Source organism: Mytilus galloprovincialis, chromosome 1 (genome assembly GCF_965363235.1).
Source record: "Mytilus galloprovincialis chromosome 1, xbMytGall1.hap1.1, whole genome shotgun sequence".
NCBI lineage: Eukaryota > Metazoa > Mollusca > Bivalvia > Mytilida > Mytilidae > Mytilus > Mytilus galloprovincialis.
This window is the reverse complement of record NC_134838.1, coordinates 8458516-8480875: the sequence shown is the minus strand read 5'-3', so window position 1 is coordinate 8480875 and position 22360 is coordinate 8458516. Positions and strand designations below refer to the sequence as shown.

Below are 22360 nucleotides of genomic sequence, written 5' to 3'. Positions count from 1 at the left end.
ATTTAATTAGTTGATTGACAATATGAAAATCATTATTTTTTAAAACATGTTATGCATTAAATTGAGTTTCTTGAATTCTATAATAACTTCCATTGTATTAAGAAAACTTTATCCAGGTCAAAATATTTAGGCAGATATAATCATGATAATGCTTTTAAAAAGCCCTTTTATTATTACATATAGCATCAACTGTTCACTGATTATTCCTTATTGTGGTCTGAAGGTAATAGTAATTTAAGAATATTATTAAAAGGATACTTTCAGAGCACAGTTAAGATGAATTAGTACACTTTTAGTTGATTTTATTAAACCTTCAACAACAATACACAAGTACATCAAGTAAAAAGCTATAAAGGGATTGTTTCAATCAATGAGGTACCTTTTTCTGTCAATTCCATTGTCTTCTAGATAATATTCTGTGATGCTGTTCCCATCATCTTTGCTGTTTTCAGTTCATTTTGAATTTCTTTCGGAATTAAAAAAATATAAAGATATAAACAAAAAGTAGGTAATCATGGTAATAGCAAAATATTTGTATTAAGTGATTATGTATTCTCTCAATTCCATGGTAACTTATAATTTTTAAAAGTTGTTGTTGTTGATGCAGTCATCTTTTAGTTTGTAGTGGTTTTGTTTCTTCGGTAAAAACAGGGACTTTCTATACTAACAGGACTCGTCTTTATTGATTTTATTTAATTACCAAGCCGCTCATGTTAAGCTACACCCCAAAAAAACTTTGTTTCGAATCTCTGAAGTTATTTGCATATTTCAAAGTATATTTTAATTTAATATGTGTTAATATAGAGTCTTCTTAACTTTCATTTACCATGGGAAAAAATATAAGATTTTAAAAGAATGTTAAAATACTAATCTGAGATATATCGTTTTAAAGAACACACCAGTCATGCAAAAGGGGTTACATATCAAAAAGGATGGCGACCACTCGAAATTTACTGACAAATTGGCTCAAAGTTTAAATATCTATATTTAATCTTTTCAAAAACAGCATTTTGCAATGACCAAATGTATTAAATTTCATAAAAATGTTATTTCATTAAACTTGAACATATACATCATTGTACATTGTAGTTATGAAGAACACTTCCTAAAATATGAAATGATTTGCTATAAAGTCACATGACATCAGCAACAGCACAGTTCAGTCTGAACATTTGTATAGACATCTTTATAAGTGACCAGTCCTGTAAGTATAGAAAGTCCCTGGTGGAAACTGTTGTTGACGGGTACTTTTTAGTTAGTAGTAATTGTATATTACATATATATCATATTTTAAAAAAGCTTTAATGTCTGCTCTATGGTTGGGTTGTTGTCTCTTTGACACATTCCCCATTTCCATTCTCAATTTTATCAATGTCCTTCTATCATAATAATGTTCCAAAGTTTTTTAAAGTTTATATTGTGTGATACACATGATACAATCATTAGCAATGTAAATGTATTTGTTTTTACACAAGATTCCAAGTTCTATTTAAGGTTTATCATAACCTTTGGCTAATATGGCCGTATTTACACTACAAATATTGAGTACAGACAAACATGTGCACCTGTAAAGTTTTTAGGCAAGGCAGAACCTAGATAATTAAAAATTGTAATGCCTTTTATGTTTCAGAAAATTCAAAACTTTTCTGGATTTTGCTATTCATTCCTGCAGAAGGTGTCAAAATAAACTAAGTTGGGAAGAGGTTTGAGAGGTTCCCTAAAATACAATGTGTATCATGTATGTATATAATAAATGTATTGAGTATTATTGATTTAAATAGGTTGGGGACAACCCACCAAATGGGGAACTGTTCCCCTAATGAGTAACAACCCCTCATTTGAGTAATCATTTAGTAGTGCTAAAAAACAAAATTTTCATAACTGAGTCTTTTTTCTTAAAATGGCACATACATGTACTTATGAAAAATGCAGAGCATTTTCCAAAAGATGATTATCCCTATCTTGATTTACTGAGAACATACAAGCCTATGAAAAATTAGAAAATTTGACTATTTTCAAGGCTACTGACTTTTTTAAAACACATAATAAAAATATAGTTCTTTGGAAGAAGTTTTTTCATTTTCTAAAAATTTGTGCCATTTTATCTGAAAAGACCCATTTTAGAAAATTTAGTTTTTAGCACCATGAAATGACTACTCAAATGAGGGATTGTTACTTATTTGGGGAATAGTTCCCCAACCTGTTAAATGGACAACAGATATCTGCAAATATAGAAATGTTGATATGTGATTTTAACTCTATAACTGAGTAAACCACATCAAACGAAACTCATGTATTGGTTTATCAGATGTGTGTATTTATCTTCTGCAGACCCATCAAGATCCAAGTAAGTTTATTTATGTTTTGAAACATGACTTAATATAACATTGATATTTCTAGATCATACTGGGACAGAATATCTAACATCAACAAATATGTTCCTGATCCTGCCATGATGCTTAAAATTTCCTAAAAGCATCAGTTTGTCTGTACACACGGTTAAAAAAATTTTAATTCCTTATAGGCAGTGTCTGCACGTACTGGCATGCGGGTAGAAATAGTCAAATAGCCGTTCGTAGGCTATATGCATACCCACATCCGGTTTTATGATAAAACGGCATCGGATTGGGAATGAAACGTGAAATATATAGGGAATTTGCTGCAATTAGTTCAAAAATTGATTTTAACTACTCAGAAGTTTTATAAATATTTATATATAGGTAAGTGAACAGTTTTTCTCAATCAATAAATATTCTTGAAATCGAAGAGAGTGATAAACATGTGGTGAAGACATTTCAAAGTTATCATGACTTGGAACAATTTGTTTAAAACTATCACATTCAGTCGATTAATTTTAAAAAGAAACTTGGAGTCAATTGCAGCTGCTGAGAAAAATAGAGCTGGAAACATAAAAATGAAAGAGGAATTAAAGTTTAACAGAATAATTTTTTCCTGTATTCACTGCTCCTGGCAAAAAATTCCAAACTAATTTGACTGTTCTCTGCACTCAGAGAAAATCTGATGGTGTAAACACGGCCATTTTTGTTAAAGAGAACCTTAAAGTCATATGAAACCTCAAGTTAAAAAAAAAATATGCATATATATGTTTTTTAAAACTAAATCAGAAAATGGATAGTTTTCATTATACAACTTATGTACATATACTTTTTTCTGAGGAAAATTCTTTAATTTGTCCACATTTAGAAGAAGTTTACTTATTTTTAATTGCTTGCTGCCAGGAAGCAATTCGCCGACATATTTTCCGTATGCATAGTGACCTAAGCGTGACCCTCCTCGTAAAAATCCGGTGATAGCAATACGCATGAATCTGTCATAAAAATAAACAATTACCTGATTGTATATGTTAAACACGTGTTTTTATAATACCCATGCTTTTTGTTGATTATTTACTATAAGGTGACAATCGGTAAACTTTGGCTTCAAAACACGGCATTTAATGAGTAGCCATATTTGTTAAATCATAACAGACAAATAGAAAAAAAAATGACGATTATACGATAAATTTGCGTAAAAAATGATAAAATCGTGCACAGAGGACTAAGTTTATGATATATACATGCATTGGTTCAAGAATTGGATGAACATTATTTTTCACCAGTCACTCGTTTCTTATGACTTTAAGGTTCATCATAACAAATGGACAAATATGGCCGTATTTTCACCTCAAAAACTAAAGTACATGTACTCTGTGTACAGACTGACCTGTGCTGTTTGGAAAGTTTTAATGCCTAGCATCCACTAGATATATAAAAGTTAAATGCATTTTGTGTTTAAGAAAGATAAAATCTTTCTTGGTTTTTGATGGGCATTTTTTTTTACTTTCTGCAGAAGGTGTAAAAATAAACAAACACCTGAATTACTTTGATACTGTCCACTCACTGACTCAGATAAAGTCTTTAACTCACCTATAGTTGTGAAGATATACCTCTTGTCCATGTCAATTAAGGACAATCTAAACATTACAAACAGTTTTTTTTCCTGAGGGAGCATCTCATAGTTGTACCACAACTTAATTAATTTTCACACCTTTTGCATGAAGGAAAAAAAATGCCCATCAAAATCCAAGAGATTTTATCTTCCTGAAACACAAAATGCATTTAAGTTTATTATATCTAGTGGATGCCAGGCATTAAATTTTTTCCAACTTCACAGGTAAGTCTGTACTCAGAGTAATTTTTGGCATGTAAATACAGCCATATTTGTCCGTTTGTTATGATGCACGGAAGTGTATCAGCATCGCTTAAAATGGGACTCCTGACACCAGTTTTTAAAAATAAAGGAACAAGACAGCAAGCTACCAACTATACAGTGCTACCAGTCATTGGCAAAATAATTGAAACAGTCATCAAAGAGCTTAGGTACGAACAACAAAGTACTCGAAACACAAAATAAAAGACAGAGAGGTTTCACTGCAGGATCGTCACCTATGAACTCGGCGCTGCCAATTGAAGAAAGTTACAGAGAATCCAACGACAACAACACAACTTTCCAACTGGTACTCTTAGACGCAAAAGCTGCTTTTGACACTGTCATCCATAGTCATATGCTCAGGAGGGTCTTTCTGGCAGGAATCGATGATGGACACTGGGGACTGATCAAAGATCTCCACGAAAATGCAAAAAGTGCTATTAAATGGGAAGGAAACATCTCTCAGCCATTCGACGTAAACCAGGGAGTGCGACAAGGAGGTATACTTAGCACCAATCTCTACAAAATATACATTAACCAGCTACATTTTTGTACTTAACATGTATGAAACAATTGATGCAGGATACAGAATTGGAAACATAAGTGTAAACAGTACTGCTTGTGCAGATGACGTCGCACTAATTAGCAAGGAACCAGACCAAACACAATTGCTTATAAACATGGCATGTGATTACGCATACATGGAAGGCTACCAATTACAACCTACAAAAAGTGTAGTACTTAACATTACCAACAAGAAGCGAAAACAGGGTCCTGTATCAACATCCTTTACCATGGGCCAACATGAAATGCCATCAGTGAGTAGTGCAACACACTTGGAAATCATTAGAACCACGTCACTAAAAGAAAACATGACTGCTAACGTGGAGGAAAATATAAAAAAAGCAAGGAGAAGCGCATATAGCCTCCTCGGAGGAGGATTTCACGGCCATAATGGATTATATGTAGAGACAATGGTACATCTGTACAAAATATATATATATATATAGGGTTTGGAGCTAATACTACCTACAACAAGCTCATTAGCACTAATCGAAAATTTCCAAAAAAAGCTACTCAAGCAAATACTGTCATTACCAACTTGCGTAGCAGATATAACTACTAACATCTTAACCGGAATATTGCCAATAGAAGCCCAAATACATTTTCGAGCACTTCGACTCTTCAACAACATCTGCAATCAGCATGAAGAAAGTATGGAAAAATTGCTAGCTAGACGACAACTAATCGTAAAAAAACGACCAAAGTTCTAGTTGGTTTGTCACTGTATAACATATGCTCAGGAAGTACAATCTGCAAGAAGCTACATGGTACCTGGACAACCCCATCAAAAAATCCTTGTGGACCTCAAAAATCAGGAGAACAGTGCATAATTACTGGAGCAAATCAATAGTGCAACTGCTGCCACTATATAAAGGACTAAACCATCTCACAACGGGAAACCTGGAAAAAGGTAAAATTCATCCTCTATTCAGAATTAAATGCCACTCAGCCATAGACACGGCAAGACTTCCAGTTAAACTAAAACTGCTTACTGGTTCATATATTCTACAAAGTAAGCGAATAAAAATGTATAAGGATGAAACTGATCCGAAGAGCCAGTGTTGCAAAAGTAGAACGCCTAACTAGACGTTTGATATATATCACTTACATATAGCCCGCAATAAGATTGTGTGTGGATGATAATTATAATAATTATGACTCTAAAAAGTAAAAAGATAACCGCTTCCACAGTAAAAAGAAGAAACAATATATTTGCCACAAAATTTGTATACATTCACTAATCAACTTTATAAAGCGAAAATAACGAACCTATTTTAGCATACATTTTGTATATACATATATACTAGTTATGCTAGTGGTAACATTTTATTAAAGTGTGCAATCTTTTAGTGAAAATATTGTAGATTATATATATATATAACTAACAGAATTTTAAGTAATACATGAAGTATACAACACAAAGGAACTTTTAGAAGAAATGAATATAACTTTTAGATAATACTTTATAATACAGCTTTTAATTCATAAGGAAGAGGCACTCATTCATTCTTTTATCTTTTTACCGTTTTTACCGCAATTACGGAATAATGCTGCTGATATCTTTAAAGAGTGATACTTATTAACTTTTAAAGAATAAATCTATCGGTAAAAGGCCAGTCTGCACAGTCAGTTACTAGTCCGATGCCCCAGACTAGTAAAATTTCATTCGGACTAGTGATCTTTTGCAAAATTTTGTTTGGAGCAATAAGAAAAATGTCAGAATATTGGTCTTCGGACTAGTAGTTGAAAAAGTTTTTGGTGCAGACTGTTAGGGGAACAATGTGATACCAGTGTGTATATGTAGGACTCAAATCTATGGTAGGTTCCAAATCTATGGCAGATTCCTAATCTATGGTAAATGTGACGTCATGCCATCCCAAATCTATGGCAGATTTTTAACAATCTTAATATATATATGGCAAGTTTTGTAGTTTCCTAATCTATGGCAGATTTTTCTTGTTTCCAAATCTATGGCAATTTTTTTGCAAATGGAAAACAATGCAGTACAGTTTCGACCAATGACTTGTCTTAAGAAGGAGGAAATATACGACAACGGGAACAAAAAATTGAGAAAGGAAATGGGGAATGTGTCAAAGCGACAACTACCCGACCATAGATCAGACAACAGCCGAAGGCCTCCAATGGGTCTTCAATGTAGCGTAAAACTCCCGCACTCGGAGGCGTCCTTCAGCTGGCCCCTTAAAAATATGTATACTATTTCAGTGATAATGGACGTCATACTTAACTCCAATTATACACAAGAAACTAAAATTAAAAATCATACAAGACTAACAAAGGCCAGAGGCTCCTGACTTTGGACAGGTGCAAAATTGCGGTGGGGTTAAACATGTTTATGAGATCTCAACCCTCCCCCTATACCTCTAGCCTAAACATTTGTGAAATAAACATTCCATAATGGTCAACCAAAAAAAGTCATAAATTATAAATTCATAAACCTTAATACAGACATCAAGATGAAATGAAGTCCTCTGTAAAATAATAAACATTTTTTAATTTATGCATGATTTATACGTGTTTCCTTTAATCCACCGGCAAATTTTTGTCAGGAAAATAAACTCATCTTGAAAGGTGTTCAAATCTATGGGTTCCGCCATCGTTAGATCGGCGGCGAAGATGTAATATGGCGTTATTCAATTGTGACGTTATAAATTACTCTCTCCCTCAGATCTGCCATAGATTTGGAGAAAACAAAAAACTGCCATAGATTTGAGTTGTTTGGCGTTTGTAACGTCGCATTTACCATTAATTAGGAATTTGCCATAGATTTGAGTCCTACATATATAAACATGATAAAGAAAGAGATGAATTTTAAAATATGTGGCTTGACTTTTAACCAGTACAGAAACATTGTAAATATATGACAACAGATTTTTAATATAATATTGTGTGTGGGTAGGAAGTTCACTGTGTAAATAATCTCTGCACTGCAAAATATTTGGTGGAGGCATCACTGAATATAGGAAAGATCACGAGTTATACATACTAGCGTGTGGTTCCTCTACAAAGGGAGTTAAAGATACAGAGGTAAGGTAGGATGAACCTTAATAATATAAATATTATTTATACACCTTTACTGATAGGATTTCAACTGTAGGCATACATGCTTTATCGTAATACAGGACTTCACTACCCTTTATTTTACCATTTGACCTATATACATACTAAATACAAACACAAATTTCCACTGTTCCTCTCTACCTGAACAGGGGCTAGGTTGTTTTTGGTTATTTTCAATGTTACCCGCCATAAATTGTTGAAAATGAAAATACCCGAGAGGCTTCGAAGAATTTATTCATTCGTTATCTCTATTAGTGTTCCTGTTTCTTAATTACTGTTCTACCTTATACAAAATACTAAAGTTACCAGATTTTCTACAATGTAGTTGTTTTACATCGACATTTATGATTGGTTGATTTTAGTTAATTGTCCAATGAATGTGTCTTTCTCAAAACATATGGCACAGATAATTTGTTCTGAAATATAGCAGAAAGGATTATGATGTTACCACGAAGAACAGATTTCCTGGATAAAAAAGTGTCCTTGAAGAGGTATTTTGGTCGTTTTAAGGGAATGATTATATTCTAGATAAGAAAACTACTGATGTCTTGATTGTCAGATTTGTAAGTCAAAAGGAAAGAAGCTTTTCGTTTTGTGCATTGGTAAATTACAACATAAAAAATGTTGAAATGATAATAAGGCGAAGTTTTTCAAGTGGGGTCACATATAGGTATGTTAAGACATCAACTTGATGTCTTATTGTCAACATAACATACATTTGTATATGTATGTTCTTTAACCAAAATATTAAACTATTTACAGGGTTTCCCCTGGGTCAATTATTTTTTTCGCCACCTCTTTCGCCAAAATAATATATTTTTCGCCACTTTATTATTTTTTTCGCCAAGTAACAAAATTATATTTTTCGTTTAAAATTAACTTTTTTTCACCCCTCCCCCTCCCTTAAATAAGATGATTATGCCCATAGTGTCTATGATTATTCTCTCAAACTTACTTTAGAGTGAACATTTTAATGAATAAACACTAGACATTTACTTTAAAACAACAGATTTTTTTTTAACTTAAAACATTTTTAAATGAGGGGGCCACTATACTTTTAATAATAAAGAAGATATAGAATAGAATAGAAGAATAGAATATCTTTTATTTCCATAAGAGGTACCCTCAAGGGGCTTAGTGCATATACATTCATGACAATCTATAGTTACAAACAATTACAAATACAATAAAGCAAAACAACAAAACAGTATACTTTAAAAAGTTAGACATTTTAAATATTACTTACAGTATCCCAGTGTTATATTATAAATGTTTACTCAAGGCAGGTGTTTTGATAAGAAATAGCTAAGTTGTTTTAAAATATTAATAGACTCACAGTTTAATAGCCAAATAAATTTATTGACCATATCCAAGGAGTAAAAATTTTTACATTCCTGGAATAGAACAAAATTAATGGATATGTTTTGATTATATAATACATGTACCAGTATAGTTTGTAGGGAAAGTTTCTTTAAAAGAAAAATACTGATGTGCCCTTTTGTACTAAGAAGTGGTTTGTACAACAAGACAAAAGCTTTTATCACATGAAATTGGTCCCTCATTTCATGTGTAGTCATTACATTGAAGGGTTACTCTCATTCGAGGGGTTGTACGACTGTTTTCTTTTCTTGACCATCGTAAATGAAAAGATTGAGACGTAAAACTATTCCTGAAACACGTGTGTCACTAAAACGACTTTAAAGTAGTCTCCCTACTCAATTATCTATATTAAAGTCAAAGGATATTTATAGTTTTAAATCGGATATTATTTCTGATTTTGAACATTTTTCGTCACAGCAACAGCTTTCTTTTTTTAAACTATCTTTAAAGGGAGAGGAGACGTCAAAAGTTTGCTCCAAACACGTGCGTCGCAAAGTGGTAAAACAATTCTGTATGTCACATTTAGCGGAAGCCATTTAACAATATCATTTTGTCAAACAATTCAATCAACACCTTTATTAATTAGTCCTTTGTTGTCTATAGCTATAAATGCAATCAGCTGATTAGTGATTTTCTGTCCAAATCTTAATGAGGTCAAGGTAAATTCCGAGTATTATCTGATCGGGTAAAGTCCGAGAAACTCGAAAAAAGTAAATAAACAAGATGGAGGAAAATAAATCGTTATATATTTCTTTCGCCAAATTCTTTCGCAAATGACGAATTTTTATCGCCAGAATTATTATTTTTTCGCAAATTGCGAAAATGGCGACCGCCAGCGGAAACCCTGATTTAACTCCATAAAGTGGTAAGAAGGTTTAAATATAGATATCATATAAGAAGATGTGGGTATGCAAAATGGTAGGAATACCAATAAGACAACTCTCCATCCAAGTCACAGTATGTAAAAGTTAACCATTATAGGTCAGAGTACGGTCTTCAACACAGAGTGTTGACTCACTCTGATCAGCAAGCTATGAAAGGTCAAGTCCAAATAATTATGTCTTCTTGTAAGGCTATTTTAATTTTTTTCAAGGATTTGTATAGTAAGAATCCAATTAAAATGAAATTACTATCACAAAATATCTGAACTCTGAAAATGAAAACACCGATTCAACCACTTTCAACATGTTGACAAATGTTAAAATCAATTTCCTTCACAATTGACTAGTATTTAGCTGGATATGGAAATTGGGGGTGAACATAAAACCAGAAATGGAAGGTAATGAAATCATATTACAACCTCACATGTGAAAGTATAAACATCGCACCAAGGATATTTATATATAAATCCTTGATCGCAAGAGTACAAAAATATATTGAAAATTAAATAATATTAAATTAAAATTGAGAATGGAAATGGGGAATGTGCGAAAGAGACAACAACCCGACCATAGAGCAGACAACAGCAGAAGGTCACCAACAGGTCTTCGATGCAACGAGAAATTCTCGCACCCGGAGGCGTCTTTCAGCTGGCCCCTAAACAAATATATACTAGTTCAGTGATAATGAAATGAATGAAATGTATTATAATTAAAAATCATGATAATCAGACAGAGTTGGGGAAAAAATAGGCACCTTAACAGCCTGTGAGTACATTAGAATTTTCTGTCATCTAAACCATGTAAACCATAATTTACTTTTATACTTTTCTTTGTATTCAACAGATCAAACCGACTGATGTAGGAGACCATGAACCTTTTATGGTCTAGTGAAGATTTGTAGGATAATATGAAGAGTTGATTTAAACTGTGAAGTTTTCATTATTTGCATGGTACAAAGTAAGTGTTCTTGGCAACATTAATAATGTGTTATGATATTTCATTTTACCGACTTTTTGTTGCTGTATAACTAGCTAGTGTAACAGGAGAGCCTGAATCTTTTTATAAAATCACACTAAATATCTACTACTAAAGGGAAGTAATCCTATAACACTTTAAGCAAATAGAAATCTATGAAATATTGACACAAGGTTTATGACCACAAAAGGAAGGTTTGGATTGATTTTGGGAGTTTTGGTTCTAACAGTTTAGGAATTAGGGGCCAAAAAAGGGCCCAAATAAGCATTATTCTTGGTTTTCGCACAATAACTTTAGTTTAAGTAAATAGAAATCAATGAAATTTAAACACAAGTTTTATGACCACAAAAGGAAGGTTGGTATTGATTTTAGGAGTTGAGGTCTGAACAGTTTAGGAATTAGGGGCCAAAAAGGGGCCCAAGTAAGCATTATTCTTGGTTTTCGCACCATAACTTTAGTTTAAGTAAATAGAAATCTATGAAATTTAAACACAAGGTTTATGACCACTTAAGGAAGGTTGGGTTTGATTTTGGGAGTTTTGGTCCCAACAGTTTAGGAATAAGGGGCCCAAAGGGTCCAAAATTGAACTTAGTTTGATTTCATCAAAAATTGAATAATTGGGGTTCTTTGATATGCCGAATCTAACTGTGTATGTAGATTCCTAATTTTTGGTCCCGTTTTCAAATTGGTCTACATTAAGGTCCAAAGGGTCCAAAATTAAACTTAGTTTGATTTTGACAAAAATTGAATCCTTGGGGTTCTTTGATATGCTGAATCTAAAAATGTACTTAGATTTTTGATTATTGGCCCAGTTTTCAAGTTGGTCCAAATTAAACTTTGTTTGATTTCATCAAAAATTGAATAATTGGGGTTCTTTGATATGCCAAATCTTACTGTGTATGTAGATTCTTAATTTTTAGTCCCGTCTTCAAATTGGTCTACATTAAAGTCCAAAGGGTCCAAAATTAAACTAAGTTTGATTTTAACAAAAATTGAATTCTTGAGCTTTTTTGATATGCTGAATCTAAACATGTACTTAGATTTTTGATTATGGGCCCAGTTTTCAAGTTGGTTCAAATCAGGATCCAAAATTATTATATTAAGTATTGTGCAATAGCAAGAAATTTTCAATTGCACAGTATTCAGCAATAGCAAGAAATCTTCAATTGCACAGTATTGTGCAATAGCAAGAAATTTTCAATTGCACAGTATTGCGCAATAGCAAGAAATCTTCAATTGCACAGTATTGTGCAATAGCAAATATTTTCAATTGCACAGTATTTGCGCAATAACTAGAAATATCTAATTGCACAATATTGTGCAATAGCAAGAAATTTTCAATTGATTGGAGTTATCTTTCTTTGTCCAGAATAGTAGTTGAATCAACTTAAATCATTGTTTTATACAATATACAATGTATATTCACTTTTACTACCAACTGATAAATTAAAACAATCTTTACCATTCAGTGATAACAAGCACCTTTTGTTACATTTTAATATTTTATGATGTATTTAAATGAGTATTTATTGTTGCAAACTCCATTAGAAATTTGAATTGAGATCAGTTTTGGAAAAAGGGAAAGGGGGATGTGAAAAAAAAAATGGGGGGGGGGGGGGGGGTTAAATTTTTCTCATTTCAGATTTCATAAATAAAAAGAAAATTTCTTCAAACATTTTTTTGAGAGGATTAATATTCAACAGCATAGTGAATTGCTCAAAGGAAGAAAAAGTATTTTAACTTCATTAGACCACATTCATTCTGTGTCAGAAACCTATGCTGTGTCAACTATTTAATCACAATCCAAATTTAGAGCTGAATCCAGCTTGAATGTTGTGTCCATACTTGCCCCAACCGTTCAGGGTTCAACATCTGCGGTCGTATAAAGCTGCGCCCTGCGGAGCATCTGGTTTGGAATTAATGTTGATTCTCGCATAGGTACTTTGCATTGGAAATTTATTCTTTAGTCAATGTTATTCATTTTAAAATTACTTGATTACTTTTGTCAATTGGATGCATTTTGTAACATTTAATTTAAGTGCTTTTATGACCATTTGCACACATTCTTTGACTTCAAGGCTCTTAACCATATATTTTAGTTGTTTACATATATATTTACATGATTTGGTCTTTTTGGTATTTGTCTAATAAGCAATCATATCACATCTTCTTATTTTTATGAGCTAATTAGATAATGCATATAGAAGAATTTTAACTGTAGTCATCATGGTCATGGTAGTTTTGTAAATTTTAGTAGTGTTGAACTATTGATACTGATTTTTTTTTCAGTTCAATATGGAGAAAGAGTCGAAGAAAGCAAAATCTCAGGATGGTGAAAGAAGGAAGCGTAAAAGAACTTCTTCAAAGAAAGATGAAAAGAAAAGTAGAGGAAAGCAGAAAAAGATAGATGAATCTTCAGATGCATGCAATTCCCAGGAAAACCAGCAAGATAAAGAGGGGGGATCACCATCACGACCAACATCACCAGAAAATTGTTCTATATGTTTGGGTGACTTACAAAACAAATCATTCACTGACAGTTGTTTTCATATGTTCTGCTTTGTTTGTTTGAAGGAATGGTCCAAAGTAAAGGCTGAATGTCCTCTTTGCAAGCAGAAGTTCAAGAATATCATTTACAATGTTAATTCATATGAAAAGTTTGATCGTTACAATATTGAAGAAGAGGCTAATAAAAGTCGATGGGAGAGAGATGGAACACGATTTCGGTATAGAACCACTTTGACATTTGAACGTAGACTTACGATTGGACCAGAACATAATTATAATCAACCAATTGCCAGGCCATCTAATGTTACCACAAGATCTCATTGGAGGAGACATCGAGAGCCAGCAACATCGGAATTCCGAAGAAGAATCTACACTAATGGAATGCAAGCAGAAGAGGTTACTGATAGAAGACTAAGAGTGAGGGACACAACTCCTAATTTTTACAGACAAAACCCTGCAACAATGCATAGATTGGTTCCTTGGTTAAATCGAGAACTGAATTCTCTACTTCAAAATCAGCCTGACCATGTACAGCTTGTAATAGAAATTATAATGGGACTTATTAAATCTCACTCAATTGATAGTGAAGAATTTTACCAACATGTATATCCATATGTTGGAAGACATACTCGCCACTTCATGCATGAGTTTTCATGTTTTGCCAAATCACCCTACAACATGATAGCCTATGATGCTCAAGTAGTTTACCAGCCAGGACCTGTGACATTGGATTCAGATAGCAATGATTCATCTGCCGACATTGATGATGATTTATTAGATGAAATCATTGATATTGAAGATGAAAATTCCAATCCTAGATCCCCTCAGGTTGACAGAAGGATAAATCATCCTTTCAGCAGTGTGTCAAATTTGTCACCATTGTTTAGGAGTGTTAGAGATATACTTGAGGCTGAATCACCTGTTAGTTCTATGACGCTTCCATTATCAGTGTCTGGATGGGATTCCCCAACGCCAGGACCATCATGGATGTCTTTGGGAGCAGATCTGGAATTGCCAATACCCAATGCAACAGAAAGTATACCAGTTGAAGGAAATAGAGCATCTTCACCAATTGACATAGCCTCTACTTCAGATTCTGATTCTGATTCTACTCAGTCAGCTGATAGTAATGGTAGTGACATTGTTTTCGTCAAAGTTGACAAACCATGGGAAGATAGGTCACCAATAATGTTGTCCTCAGATAGTTCTGATGTTGAAAGAAATCTTTTCTTAGATTTTGAACATAAACATTATAATAAGAAGAAAAAAGTAAAGAAAGAGCATAAAAAGCACAAGGAAAATAAAAAGGACAGTCGAGAAAATTCCAAAGACAGACATAAACACAAAAAACGGAAGAAGCACCACTCTTCAGATAAGTCTCATAGGCATTCTTCTAAACACAGGGATTCTTGCAGTTCAATATCATCCTCCAAACATGGTGAAAATGAACAGTCAACTTCTAAAACTAAGAATTCTGAAGCAAATTTGGATAAAAAATCAGAGATAGTCATAAATACTGAAAAATATCATCATAAAAAGCTTAGAAAACATAAAAATGATGGACAAAAACACAAATCAAAATCTAGCAAAAAATTGAAATCTGTTATAGTTTTACCAACTGCAGGAAATAATGAAATACAAAAAAGTGTTAATAGATCATTGTCTTCTGAATGCTTATTCCCTTCAGCTTTAGCATTGAGTAATCGAACTTCTACTTCAAGCTCTCAATCTGTATCACCCTATAAGAAGCATTCTTCTGGACATAAGAAGTCAAGCAAGTTAATTGATATAGTACCAAAGCTTTTGGATAAATTAAACTCAGATTCTAATAAACCAGAGGTACAAACAAATCTGCCCACGTCATCAGATCACATGATAACATCGACTGTTACTTCATTTACACCTAATAATTTGTTTGTTCCATTTCTTTCACAGACTAGTGATAAAAATGACTTACAGAAAAGTAGACTTGATGAACCAGAAACAGAATCCAATAGCACAACAAATCTTACAAGAGAATCTGCTCCATATCACATAGATGACAGTATTTTAAGTTTAGAAAACAGTAGACGTTGTTTGAAATGTGGACTTCTGTACATACCAGAACTTCTAGACAGTTTTGATATATGTTTTACATGTAAAAAGAAAAAAGTTTGTGAAACTGAAAGTAGGGGATTTTCGAATGTATTCAGTGAGCTGTTTCAGGATAACATATTTGCTTCAACTGCTTGTAATACAAATACAAGAAAAAATCAAGAAAATGACAATCAGGATAACACTGACACTAAGTCTTGTCAAGATACAAGTGAGAACTTTGTTATTCAGGAAGGGACTGAAAGTAGCTTACGGCCAGTACTGAATCAGGTTGATTTGACTTCTATTAATGGACCTCTGTTGGATATTTCTGAATCTGAAAGTGATGATTGTGAACTAATTGTGACTAAAAGTGACTCAATGAACACTCACAAAAATGATTTAGAAAATCCTCTGTGTATAGATATTACAAAACAAATTCATGATGACGATTTGAATCTGCAATCAACAGGTAGAAGAGCTGATACCAATGTGAAATCCCTACTACAGGACAATACTGTGAGTGATACTTCCGAGATTGTTAACAATAATCCATCAAACACTTCCCTATCTGTTACCATGGCAGCAAATAGTTCTTTACCGTGGATTATTAGTAATTCATCAACACCATCTTCCGAAAATTGGCTAGGATTCACGGCACCAAGTTCTAGTTTACATTCGTCACAGTCAACACTTCAACCAATCTTTCCATATTCAATACCATCAATTTACTCATTCCCAAGCAACATTTATGCTGGTCATAGACAGCCAATATACTCAAATAGTGATTTTTTGTCGGGTTACTCATCCAGGAATTGCAGTTCTTTTATCAATGATTTACATGCTGATAACTGTACTCAGAAAAAGCCTCTATTTATTGATCTAGATGATCACAAGGAAACTTCCACAACTTCAGCATTGCCTGTGTTTTCTTCTGAAAAAATATGCCTATCAGATTCCGAGGATTCAACCAGTGCAGATCTAGAAAATGTATGTGCAAGGACAGGTCTAGTTAATAGCCAAAATGTAACTTCAACCCAAAATATATTATTATTGAATGATTCAACAGACATGACAGAGGAAGATTTAAGTGATGATGAAACAGCATATGAAATGGATACGGACCAAGACGGCTGTGAACATGATACGGATCAAGACTGCTGTGAACATGATACGGATCAAGACGGCTGTGAACGTGATACGGCCCAAGACGGCTGTGAACGTGATACGGATCAAGACGGCTGTGAACGTGATACGGATCAAGACAATTGTGAACGTGATACGGATCAAGACGGCTGTGAACGTGATACGGCCCAAGACGGCTGTGAACGTGATACGGCCCAAGACGGCTGTGAACGTGATACGGATCAAGACAATTGTGAAAGTGATACTAACAAAATAAGGCCAAATGATGAGTGTAATTCTCAGTCTGAAAAATATGCCTGTAGTGGAAACGTAATTAATGATGTGGACATGACGTCTACCTCTGAATGGCTGGAAGATGCTTTTAAAAGGAAGGAAAATCAATCGACTTTAAACACTCAAGAAAAGATGGATTATATAAAGGAGAAATTGGAAGGAGAAAAAAGGGATGAAGAAAATGAACTTTCAACTTCAGACTTGGATTGTGAAATGTCAACACAGGTTTCAGAAGTCCCGTCATCTCTAGATAAGAAACTTGAAGGTATGACAGAGTTTTCCTTATCAGTACTACAAGGAATTGAGAAGGACAATAGACTAACCTTTCACAATATATTATCTGAAGCAAAATGTGGAAATTCTAGTAATCTCGACGATTGTATAGAAACTGAGGAGGAAAGTAAATTGTCGCCATCTAACCAATCAAAAGATGATTCATCAGGTAGTAATATAGACTCTTTACCTCACTCACTAGAATTTAACAATGATAATTTCCCCCAAAGTAATTCTTTGTGTGTGCATAATTCAGAATATCAGATGGACAATTTAGTTAGTAATATAAACGGAAATTTGAATAGTATAGATGAATTTGAGATAGATTCATTACATGCTAATAATGCTTCCATGAATTCAAAAGATAACTTATACAAGTTTATGTATGAAAATGGCTGTAATAGAGGTGTAAGGAGCCCGACATCTGTTACTATGGAAACAGACCCTGTTGAAAATATTGAAATGAATTATGATTCTTCAATGTCAAAACCATTTTCTATTCCGCTGTTTCCTTTTGAAGCAATCTCAGGAAGTTATGTGTCAGACAGTATAACACAAGGGTCAACAGTTATCTCCCCTGAGTTAAATAACCAATTACCTTCTGCTGATAGTCATGATAGTGAGCAAAGATCAGATAATGATAAGAGGGAGGAAAATGGACAAAACAATAGGGATAATGATGATCAATTAACAATCACTGATGATCTTCAAGATACCACAAATGACACAGAAAATTTGATTGGTTCAAATTTGACTGAATTTTCATCTGAATCTGATAGAGAAAATGATTTCACCAATGGTTCTGATGACAGTAGTAGTAGTAAGACAGTTAAATTTAGGGTTGATATATTACATTCTGAAAGGGATTTGTCTAACAACTTTGCTAATATATTTGAAAGTAGTGATAGTAATTAAATATCATCGTGTTGTCAGGCAAATGCACTTTTGACCCTTATATATCTTAAAAAAAATATAGTATACCATGTGTAGCACAATGTAATACAAATATTATTTATAATGGCATTAATTATAGTTTTGTACTGTGTACAATATTTTGTTATATTGTTTTCCTTATTTTTATTGTACAAATTGACTGAGTGTGATACATGAGTAATTAACAATGGTCATGATGGTAAAGATAATCAAAATGAAGTATGGCGTAGTATTTTTCAATCTATAAATTTTAATCTTAATTTATGCTAAGGATTTTGTAAGTCAACTTTTTTTCAAGCTTTGCAAAAATTCTGGTCAGAGCAAAAATCATGTATTCCTTTTTTTTTATACCTTTTTTAAAATTTTTGTTCTGTCTTGTCTTCTGCTCTTCTTGTTCATAGAAGAAGGTAGTTTTCTGTTACTTCTAATTATGTGTTTCTAAAAGGCAAAGGGTAAGATTTAAAATAAAAAATATTGTACTAAATTTTCTTTTGTTTTAGAGCCATATTTCTTAAAACATTTAGTGTTCCCCATATTTCTTATACCATTCAGTGTTCCCCATATTTCATATATATAATATTTAGTGTATTATATAAGACTTGGTATAATTTTTTTTTAACATATTATGAATTAAGGTACCATGATTATGAACAGAAATGTTAGACAGTTATAGATATTTACTTTTTCAACTTGATTTTTGCAAATTTGTGTTTTTTGTTAAATGATTTAAGTAAGCATGTGTTACCAGGTTACACAAATTTGATAACAAGTTATTATACTTTCTGCTATAGATTGGCTTACTACATCAACACACATTCACTAGATATTTATTCTATTTTCCTATTGAAACAGTTTATTATTTCAAACTATTATAATATTCAGAGAAAGATATATCATGTCTATAGTATTAATTGATATTTGCAGTGCCAGATAAACTGCTTTTCTAAAGATACAGTTATATCATGATAATATTTTAAAAGAGTTTTTTACAAGTCCCAAGTTTACATATTTATGAGAAAACATAAAATATTTTGATTAAAGGTGATTCCCACTTATTTGATTAACACATTTTTCTCTGTTAAATACAAATAGCAATACATGAAAAGGAAGAGAAATAACTCTTAATAGATAGGTTAGATTATAATCAGATTTGATGGTCCTACTGGTTGGCTTTTCTGAAAAACACATTTTGCTCTTTGTAAAAGAAAAAAAACAATTCATGAAAAGGAAGAGAAATAACTCTTAATAGATAGGTTAGATTATAATCAGATTTGATTGTCCATTTGATTGTCTTTTTCAATGTTTTTCTGGATGTTGGAAGACAAGCTAGACATATATGTGTTGACAGCTTATATTACATTTAATTTTGTGTTTGAATGTCACATGAATGTTCATTAATTTGATTGTTTATCTTTTTTTTTTTAAAACATTATACATGTTATAAAACTAAATTTCAAGAATTATTTCAATATAATCATGATAATACATGACACATTCTCCATTTCCATTCTCAATTTTTTGCTATGGAATAAAGAAATATCCATGTTAAATGATATTTCATGAGTTGATTCTCTTAATTTTATCCACATTTGAAAAGTGCATTAGTATGAATTAAGCTAATTAATGTAGTAAGAATTACATCTAGATGTGTATTGTACCTAACATTATTTTCCTATGAATGTTTATTTATATGCACCTATATATTTCTATTCTCTTCTGTACATTTTGTTCCTCTTTTAAATCCCCAAAAAAGGAAAGTTTGTTTTATATCTTCAAAATAATTTGTACAAATTCCTCATCATTTTCCTCTGTACTTTTAAATGCATTTATAATATTGGATTGATTTAAATAATGATTTAGTCACTGTGTTTTTGATATGGCATGTTAAACCATTTCTCACATTATTCATGCAAGTCAAGCATTTTACAACAGTTTGCATACTCTTAAAATTGCTGTCCCTACATTTTTTATTCAATATTATTTTTTATTTTCATACATGGTGCTTATCTTGTCACATGGAAAAAAAAGGGCATTTTAGTTATCAATGAAAACAATCAGATTGTACAGCAAATGAACTTAATCACTGAATAAAACTTAATGTGACTGGATTGCTTAGGAGCCAAAATAGTTATGTTTTAATTCAAAGACACATCACATTAATTGATATATATATATTATTTGTCATAAAACTATATCAGATGTATTGGTTTATATTTGTACAGATTCAATTGATTCATAATGAATTTTATTATTAGTATTTTGTATTATTTTTATGAACATGATGAAGGTTTCAAGAAACCTATAGTACATGTATATGATAGGGGAAAAAAATAAACATTGATAAATATGATCTAGGAAATATTAAAATAATTGTGTTTGTATTTTTTTTTTGGTTCTATGATGTGGCTTCTTTTTCAATGTTTGTTTCCCTAATTGAAACAAAATTACAGAGTACATGTATGTAAAATTTAGGTAGAAGAATCTTGCATTCCTGGAAATGAAAAATTGGAAAAAAATATGGTAATCTTACAGACAATACACAAATTAATTTGGTTTTGCACAGAATACAGTAATACATATCCAATCAAAGGGAAATAAATCATATTCATGCATCATTAAGGTGGTACTCAACACCTTGACTAAAATTAATTCGGCTATTTTAATTTTCAAAATATTTTGACCCTTTGACATAAGTATAAAAATTTCAAAAAAAATGAACCAGACACATTATCAGAAAACCTTTGTTTGATATAAAGCAGTTTCATATTTTATCATAGAAGGTAAAATTGAGCCAGTCAGATTTCAATTGTTAGAAGATTTTGGCATAAGATATTCCATGCAAGTTACATATAGTGTGAATTATATAATGGTTCAGCTATGGACCACAGACTTTGGCATTTTAAAATTTTGTCTATAGATTAACACAAGGTTGAATATGTTTTTCATTGACACTATTGTTCTAGTATTAATATATCAATTGTAAATAAATATAATATATTTTTCTTTGACATCAATTGACTGATCAGAGGAAGAAAATTACAAATGTAAGAAGAAGTCTTTAAGAATTAGTCTTCCATTATTTAGATTATAATTTGTGTTAAATTATAAATAGTAATTTTTGTATTTACATTGATTTGACACATATCTATTGACTTATTGTTTTGTTGTAATTGTAATATACTTGTTACAATATTTGTTATTATTTATTGAATTCATGCTTATAAAGTCGAAGAGAATTTCTATAGTGCTTAATATGAAAGCTGATACATCTTTTTTGAAAATAAATCTTTCCCATATGTCATTGGTTTTGTAATATCATCTAGCATGGACTAACTAAATCTTTAAGTCTTATGTTTGAGGAAGACTTGGATTGATTTATTTCATGTATACATGTTTCTGATGATCTTTTTAGATTAATTTGTAAGATACTAGAAGTGGCTCAACTCACTCAGCTGTATTTGGTTTATAATGATTGGTAGTTGTATATTTCAATCTGATACGGTACATTTGATCTTGATCCTATTTCCATAGGTTACTATAGACTTTCATCTAGTCCAGATTACTCTGACGTCCAACGGCTGTTTTGCCAGACAAACTGGGGCCGTGGGACCACGGCCACAGCTTGTCTGGCAAAACAGCCGTTGGACGTCAGAGTAATCTCATACTAACTTTCATAAGCTCATTAACAGAAAAAAAAACCAGGCAAGACAATTTTTTGCATTCTTGTTTCTATTTTATTAAACAGAAAATAATTATAACTTGGTCCTAATTATTTTCTTAGCTCCTACTTCAAGTTTAACTGATTGTCATGGCTATAAATAATTTTTGGTAAATAACACTTGATGATACTATTAACAATGGAAATTGTTGGATAAATATCAATGAGACAGCAATCACACAACAAAAAATTTGAAAACACCTAGAGGCTGACATACAGTTTTCAACCAATAAAATTAAGAATGGAAATGGGGAATGTGTCAAAGAGACAACAACCCGACCATAGAACAGACAACAGCAGAAGGTCACCAACAGGTCTTCAATGCAGCGAGAAATTCCTACACCCGGAT

At 32.2% G+C, this 22360-nt stretch overlaps 2 protein-coding genes across 4 annotated transcripts in view; one reads left to right on the top strand and one right to left on the bottom strand.

The window, feature by feature from the left end:
- LOC143064602 (uncharacterized) overlaps positions 1 to 8073 on the bottom strand; it is a 42202-nt gene extending 34129 nt beyond the window's left edge. The window contains exons 1-2 of one of the 3 annotated variants that reach the window (XM_076237536.1): positions 7957 to 8073; positions 380 to 466 (exon numbers count right to left, since the gene is read on the bottom strand). In XM_076237536.1, coding sequence (XP_076093651.1) covers positions 380 to 398 — 19 coding nt within the window. In that variant the 5' untranslated portion in view covers positions 399 to 466; positions 7957 to 8073. Of the gene's footprint in view, positions 1 to 379; positions 467 to 7956 lie in introns of those variants that run through there. The other 2 variants (XM_076237543.1, XM_076237553.1) reach the window with 2 other exon arrangements.
- A 160-nt stretch (positions 8074 to 8233) lies between these two features.
- On the top strand, positions 8234 to 21594 carry LOC143064596 (uncharacterized). The gene is made up of 3 exons (XM_076237521.1): positions 8234 to 8342; positions 10956 to 11069; positions 13377 to 21594. The coding sequence occupies exon 3, from the start codon at positions 13383 to 13385 to the stop codon at positions 18273 to 18275; it is 4893 nt and encodes a 1630-aa protein (XP_076093636.1). The 5' UTR covers positions 8234 to 8342; positions 10956 to 11069; positions 13377 to 13382; the 3' UTR covers positions 18276 to 21594.
- Positions 21595 to 22360: the final 766 nt, after the last annotated feature.